This window comes from Pelodiscus sinensis, chromosome 4, assembly GCF_049634645.1.
Source record: "Pelodiscus sinensis isolate JC-2024 chromosome 4, ASM4963464v1, whole genome shotgun sequence".
NCBI lineage: Eukaryota > Metazoa > Chordata > Testudines > Trionychidae > Pelodiscus > Pelodiscus sinensis.
In genome coordinates, this window is record NC_134714.1 from 71,368,768 (window position 1) to 71,387,469 (window position 18,702).

The 18,702-nt window shown below is 43.3% G+C and overlaps 1 protein-coding gene across 6 annotated transcripts in view; it reads left to right on the forward strand.

Annotated features, from left to right (window-relative positions):
• Positions 1-18,702, forward strand: part of ACTN1 (actinin alpha 1) — a 160,060-nt gene that overhangs the window by 136,443 nt on the left and 4,915 nt on the right. For 4 of the 6 annotated variants that reach the window (XM_006130283.4, XM_075927344.1, XM_075927345.1 and 1 more), the window contains exons 13-19: positions 2,088-2,196; positions 6,018-6,158; positions 8,167-8,349; positions 10,614-10,748; positions 13,024-13,203; positions 15,367-15,513; positions 18,329-18,409. In XM_006130283.4, the coding sequence (XP_006130345.1) occupies positions 2,088-2,196; positions 6,018-6,158; positions 8,167-8,349; positions 10,614-10,748; positions 13,024-13,203; positions 15,367-15,513; positions 18,329-18,409 (976 nt within the window). The remainder of the gene's footprint in view (positions 1-2,087; positions 2,197-6,017; positions 6,159-8,166; positions 8,350-10,613; positions 10,749-13,023; positions 13,204-15,366; positions 15,514-18,328; positions 18,410-18,702) is intronic. The other 2 variants (XM_006130285.4, XM_075927346.1) reach the window with 1 other exon arrangement.

Genomic DNA, 18,702 nt, shown 5'->3' on the forward strand with positions numbered 1-18,702 from the left:
GCTTCGTCATGATGCCATGCTGTTAAGACTTAGTGCAGGGATGTAGGAAAATCCCAATATTTCTGACAGGGGAGGACGCTGTCCTCTGATCAGTGGGCAGGACGGGTTGAAACACAGGAGAAGAACAGGTTAGGAAACGATGTGGGAAAGATTAGTAGTGCTAAGATTGCTTTTTAGGCTGTTGTTTCTATTCTCTTGTTAGCTTCGAAAGGGCACCCAGAAGGCAACCCTGTAACCTTTTAACCTCCCTCGTATATAAAGCCCTGCTCCATCTGCTAGGGAGGCGAGACAGATCCATCGTTCACAGAATTGTGAGATTTCAAGCAGGTGCTATTGCTAGGTCTCTGGGGCCTATGCAGATGAATAAAACGCTATGCTTTTAAGCACCCTGCACTATATGCTTGGCCTAGCAGCTAGAGCACCACCTGTACTCCTGACTGACTCCAGTGCCAGGGCCCCCCAGTACAGACTGCATTCTCTGACTGGTGTTCCTTGCTCCTGATGGGCATGCTGCGCTTCAGCTTTACTTCCTACAGGGGTGATGCAGGGGTCACAGGGGAAATGGCGCCTCATCAGTTCAGAGACGCTGATGTGTGGGTGGCCACAGTCTGAGGGCAGTTTGTAAACAGGCAAGAGCTGGGCAATAGGGAGGGTGTGAGAAAAAGAATTAGCTGGGGCTGCATAAGAACCAGCACAACTTAGTGTGGTCTTCAGTTCTTAAAGAGTAAGTACCCACCCCATCTTGACTTGAACAGCATGGCTAAGTAACATCAGCATTACTGGAGTGGGGAGCTGTTTCCTTTACAATATCAGGCTTGTTGAATAAGTCCTTCATCAGCAGAGATTTTAGGAGTTGCTTCCATATTGACCTCAGGAGGGGAGGGACACATTACTTCTCAGTCTGTTTGAGCAAAGATGAGAACTAAGGCCAGCTAGTCAATAGGAATTAAAGTAACTCTCCCAGAATATCAGCCAAATTAGCTGGAGAGCCCTGACCCTGGGATGGAAGAGATCATCCTCTTTTGAGCTGTGTGAAATGCAGGAGGGAACAAAGGGTTCAGCACACTTCTCAAAAACCACCCTCAAAATTGGCATGAATTGCTCTTTGCTTAGCAGTCTCAGCAAAGAGGCCAACTAACAGAGTCTGGATGTGCAGCTCCCCTCTCTCCTGGAGCTACTCTAACACATCAAGGTTGAGACATGTTGGTTGAGTGGTCAGGAGCCTGCCCAGCTGCTGTCTGTGCTTGGTCAGAGGATATAGAAGAGCTGCACTCTCCAGGGATGACAATCCAACTCTTTCAAGTGTTGCATTTACTCAGTACTTAAGTCAGTTGTCCTACCCAGCATTCAGGGCTGTGTGGCCCGCCTTTTGCCCTGAGGCTGAATGTCATCAAGCTAGCTTCCTTTCCTGCTAAGTGCAGAACCAATGGAAAGATGTGTGTGTTCTTCTCTCTCCTCACTCTTACAGAACATTGCGGGCAGTGTGCTCTAGACTCTAGGGCAGGGAGTATGGTGTATCAATTCACGTTTTAATCCTGGGGTTATTTTACATAAGTTAACGTTTTGTGCACCTCAGCTGCTCCTGTGCGTTCTTCATTGCTCAGAGGGTGCCTGTAGCACTCTCCATCCATTAGCATGGTTTCTCACTCTTTGAATCCTCAGTGAGGACCTTCTCAGCCTCTTGTACAAGCATGCTATTCTGAAATTGGAATGCATTTGGCAGTCTATATACTCAAAAACCACCCACTCTTAACTTGGAGTGAAGTCTCAGCTTTTCTCTCCTAGCCCATTTGCCCAAATCTTCCCAACCTGCACCATTAATTGGAAAATGTTCTGTGGAAATCACAGTGGGTTTCTTTTCTATGTTATAGTTTCCATATAGTGGTGTTTGGAGTGTGATTATACAATATCACTCTGTAACATCATGTGTAATGGATCCAAAGCTGGGTACTCTTGGTCTCTACAGTCTTCTCATTAGAGGTCATGAGGGTATTTGATTACTTCCATTCTCTGAGATTGATGGCAAATTGTTGCTAGTTCCTCTCCTGGCTATCTTTGTTTAATTTTTCCTTTTTGTTGCTTATTAGTGAGCTGGACTATTATGACTCACCAAGTGTCAACGCCAGATGCCAGAAGATATGTGACCAATGGGACAATCTGGGTGCTTTAACCCAGAAACGTAGAGAAGCCTTAGAGGTAAGATGTGGTCACCAAGATCGATCTTGAGACGCTGGTCTGGAGGAATCTTGCACTGTTGCTCTCTATGCTGGGCTTGCACAGGAGATATTGGAGAGTTTCACTCTTCAGGGCTGACTGTCAGCACCATCAAGTGTTATACCCACTCAGGAATGTAGTCGTCTTCATAAGACATTCCTGTGGCCCAAGGAGCTTATGATCCAATTTAAACAAAGACCATGCAATTCAGATAATTCAATGAACCAGGGATATGATGCAAATTTAAAACCATGCCAATATAAGAACATAAAAACATAAGAACGGCCATACTGGGTCAGACCAAAGGTCCTTCTAGCCCAGTATCCTGTCTACCGACAGTGGCCAGCACCAAGTGCCCCAGAGGGGGTGGACCGAAGACAATGATCAAGCGATTTATCTCCTGCCATCTCTCTCCAGCCTCTGACAAACAGAGGCCAAGGACACCATTTTATCCCCTGGCTAATAGCCTTTTACGGACCTAACCTCCATGAAATTATCTAGCTTCTCTTTAAACTCTATTATAGTCCTAGCCTTCACAGCCTCCTCTGGCAAGGAGTTCCACAGGTTGACTACACGCTGTGTGAAGAAGAACTTTCTTTTATTCGTTTTAAACCTGCTACCCATTAATTTCATTTGGTGACCTCTATTCTATTTAGGGAACTAATAAATAACTTTTCTTTATCGGCCCTCTCCACACCACTCATGATTTTATAGACCTCTATCATATCCCCCCTCGGTCTCCTTTTTTCTAAACTGAAAAGTCCCAGTCGCATTAACCTCTCTTCATATGGGACCCGTTCCAAACCCCTAATCATTTTAGTTGCCCTTTTCTGAACCCTTTCCAAGGCCAAAATATCTTTTTTGAGGTGAGGAGACCACATCTGTACACAGTATTCTAGATTTGGGCATACCATAGTTTTATACAGGGGCAGTAAGATATTCTGTGTCTTATTTTCTATCCCTTTCCTAATAATTCCTACCATCCTATTTGCCTTTTTGACCGCCGCTGCACACTGCGTGGAAGTTTTCAGAGAACTGTCCACGATAACTCCAAGATCCCTTTCCTGATTTGTCGTAGCCAAATTAGCCCCCATCATACTGTATGTATAGTTGGGGTTATTTTTCCCAATGTGCATTACTTTACACTTATCCACATTAAATTTCATTTGCCATTTTGCTGCCCAATCACTGAGTTTGGTGGAGTCCCTCACAGTCTGCTTCTGTCTTGACTATCCTAAACAGTTTTGTATCATCTGCAAACTTCACTACCTCACTGCTTACCCCTTTCTCCAGATCATTTATGAATAAGTTGAAAAGGATTGGTCCCAGGACTGACCTTTGGGGGACACCACTAGTTACCCCTCTCCAATCTGAAAATTTAACATTTATTCCTAACTTTTGTTTCCTGTCTTTTAACCAGTTCTCAATCCAAGAAAGGACCTTTCCTCTTATCACATGGCCATGTAATTTACACAAGAGCCTTTGGTGAGGAACCTTGTCAAAGGCTTTCTGAAAATCCAAGTATGCTATATCTACTAGATCCCCCTTATCCGCATGCTTGTTAACCCCTTCAAAGAAACTCTAATAGATTAGTAAGACAGGATTTCCCTTTACAGAAACCATGTTGACTTTTGTCCCACAAATTATGTTCTTCTACATGTTCTTTTACTATTGTTTCGACTAATTTGCCCAGTACTGAAGTTAGACTTACTGGTCTGTAATTGCCAGGATCGCCTCTAGAGCCCTTTTTAAATATTGGTGTCACGTTGGCTACCTTCCAAGTCATTAGGTACGGAAGCCGATTTAAAGGATAGGTTACAAACTACAGATAATAGCTCCGCAATTTCCCATTTGAGTTCTTTCAGAACCCTTGGATGAATGCCATTCGGTCCCGGAGATTTGTTAACATTAAGTTTTTCTATTTGTTCCAAAACCTCCTCTAATGACACTTCAATCCGGGACAGTTCCTCAGATTCACCATGCACAAAGGACGGTGCAGATTCGGGAATCTCCCCAACGTCCTCAGCCGTGAAGACTGAAGCAAAGAAATCATTTAGTTTCTCTGCAATGGCTTTATCGTCCTTGATTGCTCCTTTTATAGCTTGATCATCTAGGGGACCCACAGGTTTTTTAGCAGGCTTCCTGCTTCTAATGTACTTAAACATTTTGTTATTTCTTTTTGAGTTTTTGGCTAGCCGTTCCTCAAAATCTTTTTTTGCTTTTCTTATTACATTTTTACACTTGATTTGACAGTGTTTATGTTCCTTTCTATTTATCTCACTAGGATTGGACTTCCACTTCTTAAAAGATAACTTTTTGTCCCTCACTGCTTCTTTTACATGGTGGTTAAGCCACGGTGACACTGTTTTAGGTCTCTTGCTATGTTTTTTAATTTGGGGTATACATTTAAGTTGGGCCTCTATTATGGTGTCTTTAAAAAGTTTCCATGCAGCTTTCAGGGATTTGGCTCTAGCCACTGTGCCTTTTAATTTCTGTTTAACTAACCTCCTCATTTTTGTGTAATTCCCCTTTTTGAAATTAAATGCCAGGGTGCTGGACTGCTGAGGTGTTCTTCCCACCACAGGAATGTTGAATGTTATTATATTATGGTCACTATTCCCAAGCGGTCCTGTAACGGTTATTTCCTGGACCTGATCCTGCACTCCACTCAGGACTAAATCGAGAATTGCCTCTCCCCTTGTGGGTTCCTGCACCAGCTGCTCCAAGAAGCAGTCATTTAAGCCATTGAGAAATTTTATCTCCTCTTCTCTTCCTGAGGTGACATGTATCCAGTCAATATGGGGGTAATTAAAATCCCCCATTATTATAGAGTTCTCTATTTTAGCTGATTTAAGGCAATCTATTATATTGCCTGGATAAATGGCTCAGTGGACATCTACCCATGCTTCCTTTCCCCACTTCAGAAAATTGATCATGTGTAACTTGTGCACCTCTTGTGACAGAAGATTCCCATCCCCATTGTTCCAGAAGACTGTTGAAACCTTGCAGATCCTTGCCCTTGGGATTACAAAGTCATCCAGCAGAGAGCACCTTTCAGTTCCTCTCTAGTTCCTTGCTTGTAAGAAACTTGAAGTTGAGTGTCATGGTGCAACAGACACATGGTTCCCTCTCCCCTCCACCGCCCTTTTCATGTATCATTTTCTGCTGACCTGGAGATAACTTCTAGGACCACTCCATGATTTCATCCATTCATCAATAGGATGCCATACATGCCATACATGCAGACTCCTTTCCTAGTATATAGACACTAGCTCCAATGCACACTAGCAGTAAGCTTCCGATCATCAAACTATTTCCCAAAGCTCAGGTTTCCAGATTAGTAAACTATACTCTTCTAGCCTACTGTATAAGTAGATTTGGCACCTGTGTGTTGCATAAGATGTCTCAGTCTCTTGGCATTCCTCCATTTTATAATTTAGCTCTCTTTTGGGAAGGTTATTCTTGCAAAAAAAATAGATAAGTAAAAAAAAAGAGGGGGAAATTAATCTTGTGTAATGACGTGATTACATAACAGAATGTTATGGTTCAGTTAGCTGATTTAAGTATATGCAAATCAAAAATATTTAAGAAGTTGGTCTTTACAGCTCCAGACATAAATGCAGGAACACTTATAAAGTAATTTCCGTTTGAGAACATTCAGAAATGAGGGCCATGGCAAGGAGTGGGGGAGGAGACAGACATAAGAGGAAGGCTCTCCTTAGCCCTTTGCAATGTGTAGTGTCTTAATCCTGATCCAAATCTCAGTATTCCCTAATCCTTTTTCTTCTTTGTGGGAATTCCAGAGGACAGAGAAGCTGCTGGAGACAATTGACCAACTCTACCTGGAATATGCCAAACGAGCCGCGCCTTTCAATAACTGGATGGAGGGGGCTATGGAGGATCTACAGGACACCTTCATTGTTCATACCATAGAGGAGATCCAGGTACATGCAAGTCGTTCCCCTGAGGTGTGTTTGTGTGCAATCAGACCACATGTTGTACTTCATTATGGTAGGTGGTGTCTTATGGTGTTCTGGTGCTTCTGTTCCATCTAGTGATCTTTGAGGGAAAAAATTGAATGTTTTTCTCAACTTCTTCAGAAAATCTGGATTCAAATGGATGTAAGCCAAATATACGCTATTCTTACTGGATAACAAGATTTGAATGTGGTTTTTACAAGGTGGTGTGAGGGTTTTTTTTATAAGTGACTGAGAGTCAAGAGGATCATGCATTCTTATCCTAATGAAGAGAGCTTAAATCTTCTCTCAGGCCCTGCATGCTATGCCAACAGTCCCATAATTTCCCATGCTCAGTTCCTCTGGTCCTCTCTTTGGGGAGGGGGGGGGAGGCAAGGCTGCGCTAGGTCTGTACCAGACTGCTGAATACTGTGCTCTCCCTTTTGCTACTGTGAAACTCTTGAGGGCCAAAGCTTTCAAATCTCCATTGGAGACTATGACAACTCATCTTCTTCTCCCCTACCAAGATGCTATGGAATGAGCTTATAGTAGCTCCCCATTATCTTTAGACCTCAGTGTCCCCGCTTGCCTTTCTGGGTTTTGAAGAGCATTCCTGCTAGACTAGCACTTGTGAAGAGAGCAGATAGTACATGTATTTGCTTGGACTAGGGGCTGAGATGGAGAAACAGGGTGGTTTTGCATGGGAGTTACTAATATGTTGGCCATCAGGGTACGAGTCGGTCATTTTGCAGTTTGATCATTGTGGGGATGTCTCACAGCAACATTGCACATGAGAGAGAATGCGCAGTGCACGGTTGGCTTCTTGGGTGCGGTTCCTGTAGCACTAGCAGTGACCATGAGCTACTGGGCAGGATGTGAAATGATACTGACTTAACTTGAGCCCTATTACTGAGTTACAGACCTGTTTGCTAAAGTGCATGGACTACCTCCTCCATTCATACTTGAATTACATCCCTGTGGACATCACAATAGTTGATTATATAGGAAATTGTTTACTTGTATAACACAAGTAGGTTATCAGCCACACATTCTGCTCTCATTCTTCATTTCCTCTTCCCTGTCTGTACTGTTCACCTCTCTATCTCCGTACATGCGCCTCTATTTCCTGGTCCCCTTTGCCACCTCTCCTCCTGAATTTCTTTCCTTGGTATGTCCCCTCTTTTACAGGCTTCCATGTTCTTAGAATTAAAATCCTAGAAATGGCTGGAAATGAGCGAAGCCCAAGTGACTAGCCAGCTGTCCACAGACTTTTGCAAATGTTCCCCAGACCACCTCAAAGTATAGTTAGGCATTTGAAGCACTAAAAGGGACTGAAAGCATTAGTTGTGGTTATGGAGAGGGAGCCATTTCCAGCAACAGAGCACTTCACCAATGGGAATTTGCCATTTTCTCAGGGCTGAAAGATGTTCACCTAGTTGTGATCTCTGAACACACTTAAGCCTGCTTCTGTTGATTCCACTGTAACCATATTAGATGTGGCTCTGGTACAGCCCTGCCTGGAGAAAACAAAAGCCTATTTGTGTGAGCACTCCATTAGTTACCCACCTGCTATAAAGTAATTCTAGTGAGTGGTCTTTTTTCAAAAGTCATTGAGCATTCTCAACCCTCATTTCAATGATCAAGCATTGTGGGAAAATCAGCCCAGTAGAGTCTAAAGCAAGATGTCCATGATATGTTTTCTGAAGTTCTCAGTAGCTAGCCAGTATAGGATAGAACCAAAGACAGCAAAAGTAACTTGCCTCATAACTGCCTGCTGTAATCCAACAAGGAGGGTCTGAAACGTGTTTGAGTGCAATAAAAGTGGCTTTTGCGTGCTGGGAATTGGCCTTGGGTCCCATCAGATTCCCATCAGAGATTGATTGTTCTCATGTAGTTACAGAACATTTTCCTAACTGCGCTGTGTTTTTAGTAACACCTTAATATTCAGGCTGTCCTCTGACTATAGCTCTTCTTATCTGGTGCCTCGCTTCTCCAGGGATTGACCACTGCCCATGAACAGTTCAAGGCCACTTTGCCAGATGCCGACAAGGAGCGACAGGCCATCCTGGGGATCCACAATGAAGTCTCAAAGATTGTCCAGACCTACCATGTCAACATGGCAGGAACTAATCCCTACACTACCATCACCCCACAGGAAATCAATGGCAAATGGGACCACGTGAGTATTTGGAGCCTTGCACTTCCTCTGTAAGGGAGATGTTCAGCTTATTTTATTACCCCAAAAAGTGAGTTATTCCCTTTCTAAATTCTCCTGTCCAGTGTAGGGATGTTAAAATGTATTTACTTTGGTAAATGTGTACCCGCTGAAATTTTCAGTGGATACACATTTTATATAAGGTGGGAAGAGAAGTGTAACGGAGGCGGCAGCATGGGCAGGAGAGATGGGAGCCAGTGCTTACGGTGAGCTGGCTTAAATATCAAATCCCTAGTCCAGTGTACACTGCTCAGCTAGAAATCTAGTGTAAGGTCAGAAGGGCTCACCAGATCATCTAAAATAAAAAACAGGACTATGTAGCACTTTAAAGACTAACAAGATGGTTTATTAGGTGACGAGCTTTCGTGGGGCCAGACCCACTTCCTCAGATCAAATAGTGGAAGAAAATTGTCACAACCATATATACCAAAGGATACAATTTAAAAAATGAACATATATGAAAAGGTCAAATCAAATTTCAGAACAGAAAGGGGATGGGGGAGGGGGGAGGTAAATGTCTGTGAGCTAATGATATTAGAGGTGATAAGTGGGGAAGTTATCTTTGTAATGGGTAAGATAATTAGTGCCTTTATTCAAATTTGAGTGTGAAGTGTCGAATTTAAGCATGAATGACAGTTCAGAGGATTCTCTTTGAAGTGAAGCCTTAAAAGGTCTTTGAAGCAGGATGCAGGTAATCAAGTCGTTGAGACAATGTCTTTTCTGGTTGAAATGGCAAGAAACTGTTTTTTCTTTGTGATCCTGTCTAATATCTGTTTTGTGGGCATTGATCCTTTGGCGAAGTGTCTGAGACGTTTGTCCAATGTACACAGCAGACAGACGCTTTCGGCACATGATTGCATAAATTATATTTCTGGATGCGCAGGAATATGTGTTCTTGATCTTATAACTCACTTGGTTGGGTCCAATAATGGTATCAGCAGAGTGAATATGTGAACAAAGCTGGCAACGGGGTTTGTTGCAAGGGGAGGTACCAGGGTTGGTATTAGTGTGGTATGTCCTGTGGGTGCTGGTAAGAATCATCTTGAGGTCAGGTGGTTGTCTATAGGAGACTATGGGTCTGTCTCCCAGAGCCTCTCAGAGTTTAGTATCCTGTTCCAGTATAGGCTGTAGTTTATTGATAATGTGTTGGACAGGTTTAAGTTGGGGGTTGTAGGTGATGACACACCACTTCTGAAATTTGATTTGTCCTTTTCATATGTGTTCATTTTTTTAATTGTATCCTTTGGTATATATGGTTGTGACAATTTTCTTCCACTATTTGATCTGAGGAAGTGGGTCTTTCCCACGAAAGCTCATCACCTAATAAACCATCTTGTTAGTCTTTAAAGTGCTACATAGTCCTGTTTTTTGTTTCAGCTACACCAGACTAACACAGCTACATTTCTATCACTATTCTACCAGATCATCTAGTTTGCCTTACTGTGTATCATAGGCCACCAACATTACCTGTTGCCAACACACTGGCCCCAACAACCAAAGTATTACAGCTCACAGGCTAGCCTGTTGCAAGTCACAGGCAGAGAATAGGAGGGACTGACATGCACCAGTGCCCAAGGCCCCTGCAATGGCAACAAAATGATTAAGTAAGATATACCCTAATAATTCCATCAAGTGACCTGCACTCTTTGCTGCAGGGGAAGGTGAAATGCTCCAAGGTCACTGCCAGGCTGACCCTGGGGGATAATTCCTTCCTGATCCTATACACGATGACCAGTTAGACTCTGAGAAGGTGACAAGACCTACCAACCAAAAACCCAAAAGAGAGAATCCTCAGTATCACCTCAGAGCACAGACTCTGCCCATCGCACATGGTGTGTTTTCAGAGTGCCGGCTAAAGAGGAGAACTTGGATCTTCTTTTATTCACTTCTTGTGCTGATGAAAGATGGTATCCTAACAGCAGCTGTGGTGATGACCTTTGTGGCCCAATGGCAATTGAACAAAGCCCCTCAATTCATTTAATGCAGGCTACCATAAAGTATTGGGATGTTACCTTCTTTCAGTTAGATACAACCTGGGCTGTATTTGAACCATTGCCCCTAGAGAAGACAGGTTTTGTGTCCTACTGCCCATCCCCCAAGCCATCTAGCCCAACCCAGACACTTTCAACTTACTTAACCACACCCTTTTGCTGCATTGGTTTCAGAGTGCATTGTGTCTAGCTTGCTGCATGTGAAACACAAACTGTGCCTTGGCATTTTTTCTACAGGTGCGGCAGTTAGTTCCCCGAAGGGATCAAGCCCTGATGGAGGAGCATGCACGCCAGCAACAAAATGAACGACTCCGCAAACAATTTGGCGCACAGGCTAATGTTATCGGGCCCTGGATCCAAACCAAGATGGAGGTAGCATCTTACTCATTTTGAAGCAGTTTCCATCCCTCTCTTTCTCTGGGGCATTCTGGGTTTTGTCATCCTTCAGTCATTGGGCAATCTGCCCTTGAGCTTTACTAAAAGAGGCTTCTATGGAAAGTCAGTGGGTAGTGTGTGCAGAGATTTGTCTCTGGTTAATCTGATGCATGGTACTTTTTCTCCCTGCTCTTTGCAGCAAATACAAAAATGTGACCTTGAGAAAGGGAAGCTGGCACTGAGATACATTCAAAGGCTTTCTAGCTTGGTTTACACACATACAGCAGAAGTTCATTTTGTATAACTACTTTCATGCCATTTGTTTCAAAATACACTACAAAATAAATGCAATTATGTGGTAAAGCAGCAATAGACGAGAGAGGATTTTAAGGGAGAAGTTTTTAGCTAAGATCTGAATTAAGGTAAGTTGTGTCAATGATAGAAGAATACAAGAAGGTTAGTGCTGATGGGGGATCTCAAAGGAAAACATTTAAGAAGAGAGTCAGTGCTAGACATGGGAGGAGAAAAAAGCTATGAGAGAGGGAGCACAGAGATAAGAGCGTGAAGTAAGCAGGGCAGCAGATACACTGTGGGGGGAAAGCATCTTGATCTCTCTCCTACCTGAGGAAAAGAAAAGTGTTGGTCAGCTTACTCCTTGTCCTTTGAATGACTATTAATTATTGTAAACGTAGTGAGATGATTTCCAGCGCAATCAGCTATGCCTTCATCTTTCATATCAGAGGTTGCCAACTAGTGAGTCCACTTCATTGGATCCCCTTGGTTTCGGCTGTTTATCTGCCTTGAGGAAACTCCAGTGCTGTTACTGTTCTTTGGATCAGTGACTCAAGGGGCACAGTTGGAGGCGTTAACATATAATTCAATTGCTCCTCTGAGTTCCAACTGTTCCCAGCAGCCCTCCTTTTCCATCTTCTGTCATCTCTAAATCCCCAATCCATTGTCCAAGTACTAAGGATGTAAAAGGTTAACTGGTAAGCCTACCTTTAACGGGTGAATTTGAGATAGGCATTTGTAAGGGTCTTTGATTAGAGTTTAGATGATTCCACTCTGACACAGGAAGAGAGGTCTGGAAAACTTTTAACCCTTACAGCAGTTTTCTTTTAAAGAGTTTTGATTTCCTCCAGTGTCTCCCCTTAGACACAATTGGAGTTATTTGATTTTCCCCACAGATGTTCCAGCCCAGACAGAGCAACCCTGGCCTGTTTAAGTGGTTAAACATAATGTTCAAGCAGTTAACTGATTAAAGGGGATTTTACATCCCTACCACGTACGGAGATTAGCTCTTGTGTGGCAAGTTTCTGATTGGCACTAAAATGGGTTCATATAAGTCACCTTATTTCATGTCCCTATCTTTTGAAGTCTGGCTGTATTATAACATTTGCCATTGTTTTACTGGGGATGGAGAAGGAGGAGTTGTATGGTATGAAGTAACTGCCTGTTTCCAACCATGGCAGGTGTCGTTGCCCTGCACACATGCTGTTCTCTAGATGATTCTGGTAGATGTTGAGGGGTGGATGTGTGGAATAATGGTCTTTGAAGTGACCTACTCGGATATGCACCCACAATTTATTTTCCAGGTGTAAATTGTACCTGCAAAGTGAGAAGACACGTCTCATTTTGGCTGAATGTGCAGTCTAAGGTTTCATGTGCTCATTTTAGAGGTCATACTTGGCAAAGCCTACAAGAGACTTGGACTCCTATTCTGAAACCTGACTTCTATTTTTCAGGGCGGGATGGTTAAGTCCTGCTGAAGGTGCCTTTTCCTCTTCCTACTGGGAAGTGCAGAGGATGGAAGGGAAGGAGGGTAAACCTTCTCACTCAGAAGTTACTGTTGATTGGTCTACTTAAAGGACAGGGGTGATGAGGTTTTCCAGAGAGCACCAAATAGTCTGGTGATTGGGTCTTGGCGTATGTGACAAAGTGTGAGAAAATAACGTGTCTGATGTGGTGAGCGCACAAACTGGTTAAGGAGGAAGGGAAATTCCAGCCTCGAGGCTCATAACACAGTGAACCAGCAGCTGACGTAAACTGGTTTAGTTCCACTGACTTCAGTAGAGCCACAGTGTTTTGTAGCATATGAGGGTCTGACCTCATATGTTTATCTTCTTCCAAGCCACAAAATTAGATTCTGTTCTCTCAAGTCTACATGACTTGTTGCTGAAACATTTCATCCCATATGAGGAATATGTAGATACTGCACATGTTGAGGCTTGTCCGTCTAATGGGCCCAACTCCCTTGGGTTTGTTTATGCAGGAGATCGGCCGCATTTCCATAGAGATGCATGGGACCCTGGAGGACCAGCTCAGCCACCTGCGGCAGTATGAGAAGAGCATTGTTAACTACAAACCAAAGATTGACCAGCTGGAGGGAGACCACCAGCAGATTCAGGAAGCACTCATCTTTGACAATAAGCACACCAACTATACCATGGAGGTAAATGCTGGGAGAATCCTTTGGACTGCTGTGTTTTAATCCGGGCATACAAAACAACCTAAGTTGTGTTGGCCAGATGAGCATTCCCCTATTACCCAGATTCTCTTCCAAAACCCTTGGCTAAACGTCACACTCATGAAAATGAGGAACTGACAGCACTGCTTTACCCACAGTACCCTGCCAGTACTCCTCAGTTCAGACCTGCAGCTCTCTATGCTAATCCAGTCCTGAGTCCTTCCTGGGCAGTTGTGAGTTCAGCAGATGGTAGATGGGGATCAGTTAAGACCACAATATATATTATACATTTGCCTGACACTTATTAGCCTGCTATTTGATAGCTGGATGCCAAATCCTTATAGCCAGTGTGGTGGTGGTGGTATAGATAGGTTAATAACTGGTGGTGGTGGTGGTGGTATGGATAGGTCATACGTTATTTGTACTATGATAATGCCTAGAGACCCCAAACATAGCAGGAGACTGTTGCCTCAAAGAATTTAAAATCTAAATAAACAAAACATACAATGTGTGAGGTGAAAGAATGCAACATACAGACAGTCCCACCTCTGACCTCACTTCAGGTAATGCTTCCTGAAGTTTCAAGGAATAAGACAGCTATGGATTGTTACTGTGCTCCATATTTCATTGTAACATTGCAAATTAACTCCCTACCTAATGGTTTTTTAAAAATGTTCTTATTGGGGCTGGTTAAATAATAGAAGATAACACCTGACTGTAATATGCAATTAACTTAAGTGATACTAGCTAACTAGTATTAGACCATCAATAGAGCTAGTTGAGTTCCATAAAGTATTTTTGAATAAACTGTTTGACAAATACTGGAGAAATTCCCCAAATATATTCAGCAAATACCATTCAACCAGCTCTGCTTACTACACATCTCTGTTTAGGATTGACTTTCCTTTCCTCGCTTCTTTACACTTTGCTATAATTATTTCTGGTGCATCTTTTCCTAAGATGTCTTCCATGTGTTTTCTAATTTCCCTTTCTCTATTGAGTTTTCTGCCTCCTCCCCTAAATTGTCTCTCTCCTTCTCCTTGCTTTGTAGCTATTGTGTACTTTTTTCTAACTTCTTCGATCAATCTTCTCCTCTCCCATCCAACCATCCACCTGTGTGTGTGTACGTACATGTATATACACATACCTGAGAAATTGTGCCACATACCTAATAGCTAGAGGACTACATGTACTAGTGGCCACAGCCTGATATGAAAAGTGGGGTCCATTCCAGGGCCAATACTGAGTACTTCACCACTTGCCAGACTGCTGAGATCCAGACTAGGTATGGCCCCACTGTCTGCAGGCAGTGAGGGCCTTAAACTTTTGTATCACTCTCTGGCTAGTAGATGTCTCATAATCATGGAATTTAAGGCCAGAAGGGACCACATATCCTGTAATCTGGTGACTTGAGTGTCACAGGCCATCTGCACCATCCAGCATCCACACACTAACCCAATAACCAAAATTTAACCCAAGTATTACAGCTTCTAGGAAGCTAGATTAGAATATGCCACAGGCAAAGAATTGGTGGAACAAAGATGCACTGGTCCTTAGAGGTCCCAACCAGGAACTGTGCCTGAGAAAATGAAGCTGGAAAGAGAACCTTTATCTCACTGTTTTTCCCCTCTATATCTTCCTGGCATAGCAAGGTGTCTCTGCTACTGCAGGTCTTTGACAGACTCTGATCTTTTGTTCCTTCTCCCTAGTTAATAGCTTCAGTGCTGCTGCTAGAAACACCCAACCAACAGCATCCTAAAACTAACCAGATTCCTGTCAATTTCACTTTGGCAACAGACTGTGTCACTTCTTATTTCTGTATCTGGTGAAAATCTGTGCTATAATAGAGACACTGGAGAAGTGAGTGTCAGACCTAGGAAGACATCTGGGCATCAGTTTACACTCAGTTCACGCTTAAAGGGTTTTCTGCATGACTGAAAGCTAAAAACTCTTTAAAATTAAGGTCCATATTTTTAAGAAGTTGATGGCACATGCCCAGAGTGAAAGAGGAGTTTTTTGAGCAAGTGGGTTTCCCAGGCCCTGACCATCAAAATCACTTAACTTGCATGATTAACACAATCAAACCAAGGTCTCCAGATGCAGAAGGTGCTACTTTCTAAAAAAAAAGTCTTGTCCTTTCTCCTTCAGCATATTCGAGTGGGCTGGGAGCAGTTGCTTACAACAATTGCTAGAACCATCAATGAAGTGGAAAATCAAATTCTGACCCGTGATGCCAAAGGAATCAGCCAGGAGCAGATGAATGAATTCCGGGCCTCCTTCAATCATTTTGACAGGGTAAGTCTACACCTCCTGCGGTTCAGTGGGCCACCTGTTTCTTCATAGGTTTGGCATTGCATTAGAAACCAAACAACCCCTGCAATAGAACTAACCACATAGTAGGCTTTTAATTCTTGCCTCAGGAGGCCTTAGCCCTGTGGAAACTGTCAGGTAATCCTGTCCAGATTAGGCTAGTCTGTTTGTTATATTGAGATAGGAAGCTTGTCTGGAATGCAAATTCCTGACTGAGCTAAGATACTGGGAAAGTCTGCCTGCATATTTAGAAAATAGACTATGATCCTCCCTCCTCTGCACCATCCCTGAAGAAGGTTTCCACATAGTGACTGAGTATTGGATTTATAATCCACTGTAGGTGCCCATCCTCTCCTCTGCAGGTCCCTCACATAAATGCTACATATGGTATTTAAAAACAACAACCAAACAAAAAATATAGAGCTACCAGAAAATGCAATAATAAAATAAGCCCCTAATAAACTCGTCTAATACTCAAACATCATTCTGACATCAGCTCTCTTACATGTTAGGGACATCAGACAGAGTGCTTCCTTGAATCTTAACACTTGTCACACAGAGAGAGGTACGCCCAAGTCCAAAATCATTTAGAGTTTACTAGGTTCCATGCTAACACCTTGAAAGCCACCCATCGGGAGAGCAGACAGCTTCCATGGGCCCCCGGGCAAGGTGATGGGGGCCAGCTTGCCACGCACAGAAGGGGGGGGAGCCTTGGACAGAAGGGGCAGGGACAGGACAGCCAGTCCTCTGTACCACCCAGAGTGTAGCGCAGCACATTCCCACCCCCAGCACAGCACTCCAGCAGTGATTATAAAATGCCCAGGGACAACTCTCCCCTTTGGCCGCCCCTGCCTGTTGGCAGGCCTGTCAGCTACAGACTTACTGGCAACCAAGATAGATCCCAGAGAGGTGGAGTACACTTATGCTCCTGGCACTTTAAGCCTGCAACAGCATTCTATAACAGCTTCAATTTCAGAGTAGTCTCAAGATATAACCCCAAGATGAAGCCAGCTCCAGATAGCCAAATAATGCCATCTTAACTCCTCACACATTGCTGAAGGTGCATTCAGGTAATGACCCAGTCTTCTTTCTAGTGTTCCCCAGTGTATCCTGTATGGTCTTACTTTCCACTCACATAAGCAGGCCTTTCAGTTAAATCTACAGATGAAAAGCAAGAGAGGGAGGTTACAGTGGTAAGATGGAAGTTATGGTAGCCTTACCCTCTATTATTTCTTTTGTTGGGAAGACCATAAGAACGGCCATATTGGGTCAGACCAAAGGTCCATCTTGCCCAGTATCCTGTCAGCCAACTGGCCAATACCAGATGCCTCAGAGGGAGGGATCATGACAGGAATCCTCACGTGATCCCTCCCCTGTCTCCCACTTCAAGAGAAACAGAGGCTAGGGATACCATTCCTACCCATCCTAGCTAATAGCCATTGATGGACCTAACCTCCATGAATCTATCTAGCTCTTTTTTGAACCCTGTTAAAGTTTTAGCCTTCACCACATCCTCCGGCAAGGAGTTCCACAGGTTGACTGCGCACTGAGTGAAGAAAAACTTCCCTTTGTTTATTTAATACTTTAATAGCTTTAATACTGATTTAAAAACCAAACTAAAAAAGTGGATAGTGTGGTTTGTTGTGTGTGTGTGTGTGTGTGTGTATGTGTGTGTGTGTGTGTGTTTTTAAGAGGGAATCAGCTGAAGCTGTCCCAGCACACCTAACCTGAGCTTCCTCCTCCTGCCACTGTGACATGTCAAAATGATGGCTGTAGGCAAGAAGCTCTTTGGTGCTGCCTTGCAGCTATTGTTCTGCTTTTCAGATTGGGCTTCTCAATTTTATGTGTAATTCATGGGGACAAACACTTCCCACACCACCATGTTTGGGAGACTCTAAGGCAAAAGAAGCACAGCTGTGGTGGATTGTTTTGCTGGGCTTGGTGGCTAGCCTACAGTAGGCATTCTTTTGAGGAAGTTCATGTTTACCATGTGGTGCTCTCAAAATACCAAGGAAAGCGGTGTGATAAATGAATTTTGTATCCATGTTTGGTACATCCCTTTGTCTAATAGCAATGATAGTGTATATATAAATCTAAAGGTGCTATTTAAGGGTGGAGCCCACCAGAGAGCTCAACTAGTCACAGCTTTGCTTTCATATGCACGGCTCATAAATATAGGGATGGTAGGACTTCCCTTAGCTTCAGCTGTGTTTCCTGATTTACTCTTGAGATGCCAAGACTGTTCAGGAGCACACAAGATACTCTGCCAGCTAAGCTTTATGAAAGCATTCCCAGGCATACCTACCCTAGCCTACTTCTTTATTGGGGCATCTGACAGCAAGAACAGTAAGGTGATAGTGTTTGCCCCGCTCTGTGTCTGTCTGCTTCCCTGCACTCTGTTGAAATGCAGGTTTTCTGGCATTACTGGGTAAAAGAATAGCAATGCTGGGGACTGATTTGGAAAAAGTAGGCTTTAAAGCTTGCTAGTGTTAACAGTTCTTGTTCAAACACTGTCAAGATGTGGTCAAGCTCTCTAAGAAGCTACTGTTTTGAAAGCATTTTTAGCATGTCCTGAAATGTCATTGTGGTATCTAACTTTGTGCACTTTTTATTTTTCTTCCCTGTCTTTTTATCTGCATGTCATTCTTTCTCTACTTCTCTCTCTCCTCACCAACTGCATGGTGCACCTATTTGTTGTCTTCACTTGCCCTTGATCCCCTCTTTCCCTCTCTTTTACCTGATCCACACTACCACCTCCCTGGCACTGCATGCCCTGTTGCCTGGCACACCGCATAACCAGGACCACTCCGGCACACTTGGCCCTGAGGAATTCAAAGCCTGCCTCATCAGCTTGGGTTACGATATTGGAAACGATGCACAGGTACTGAATGCTAGTGGTGAATGCAGCAAGATGTTGAACTACGAGGAAATAACAGTTTTCTCCTCTCTTTTCTTTTTTGTTTTAATCCTTCTGTTGTTGTTGTTCTCATGTTTTACTGTACACATATATCTGTTCCATCCCATCTTTTCTTTTTACTTAATGAATTTTCGTATCTGTCCCTTTTAATTATCTTCATGTATTGTTTTGGGAGAATTCTTTTTTATATCTACCTATTCCATCTGCTTATTTCACTTACTTTCCCTGTCTCTTTCTTCTCTTTGTGTATCTACACA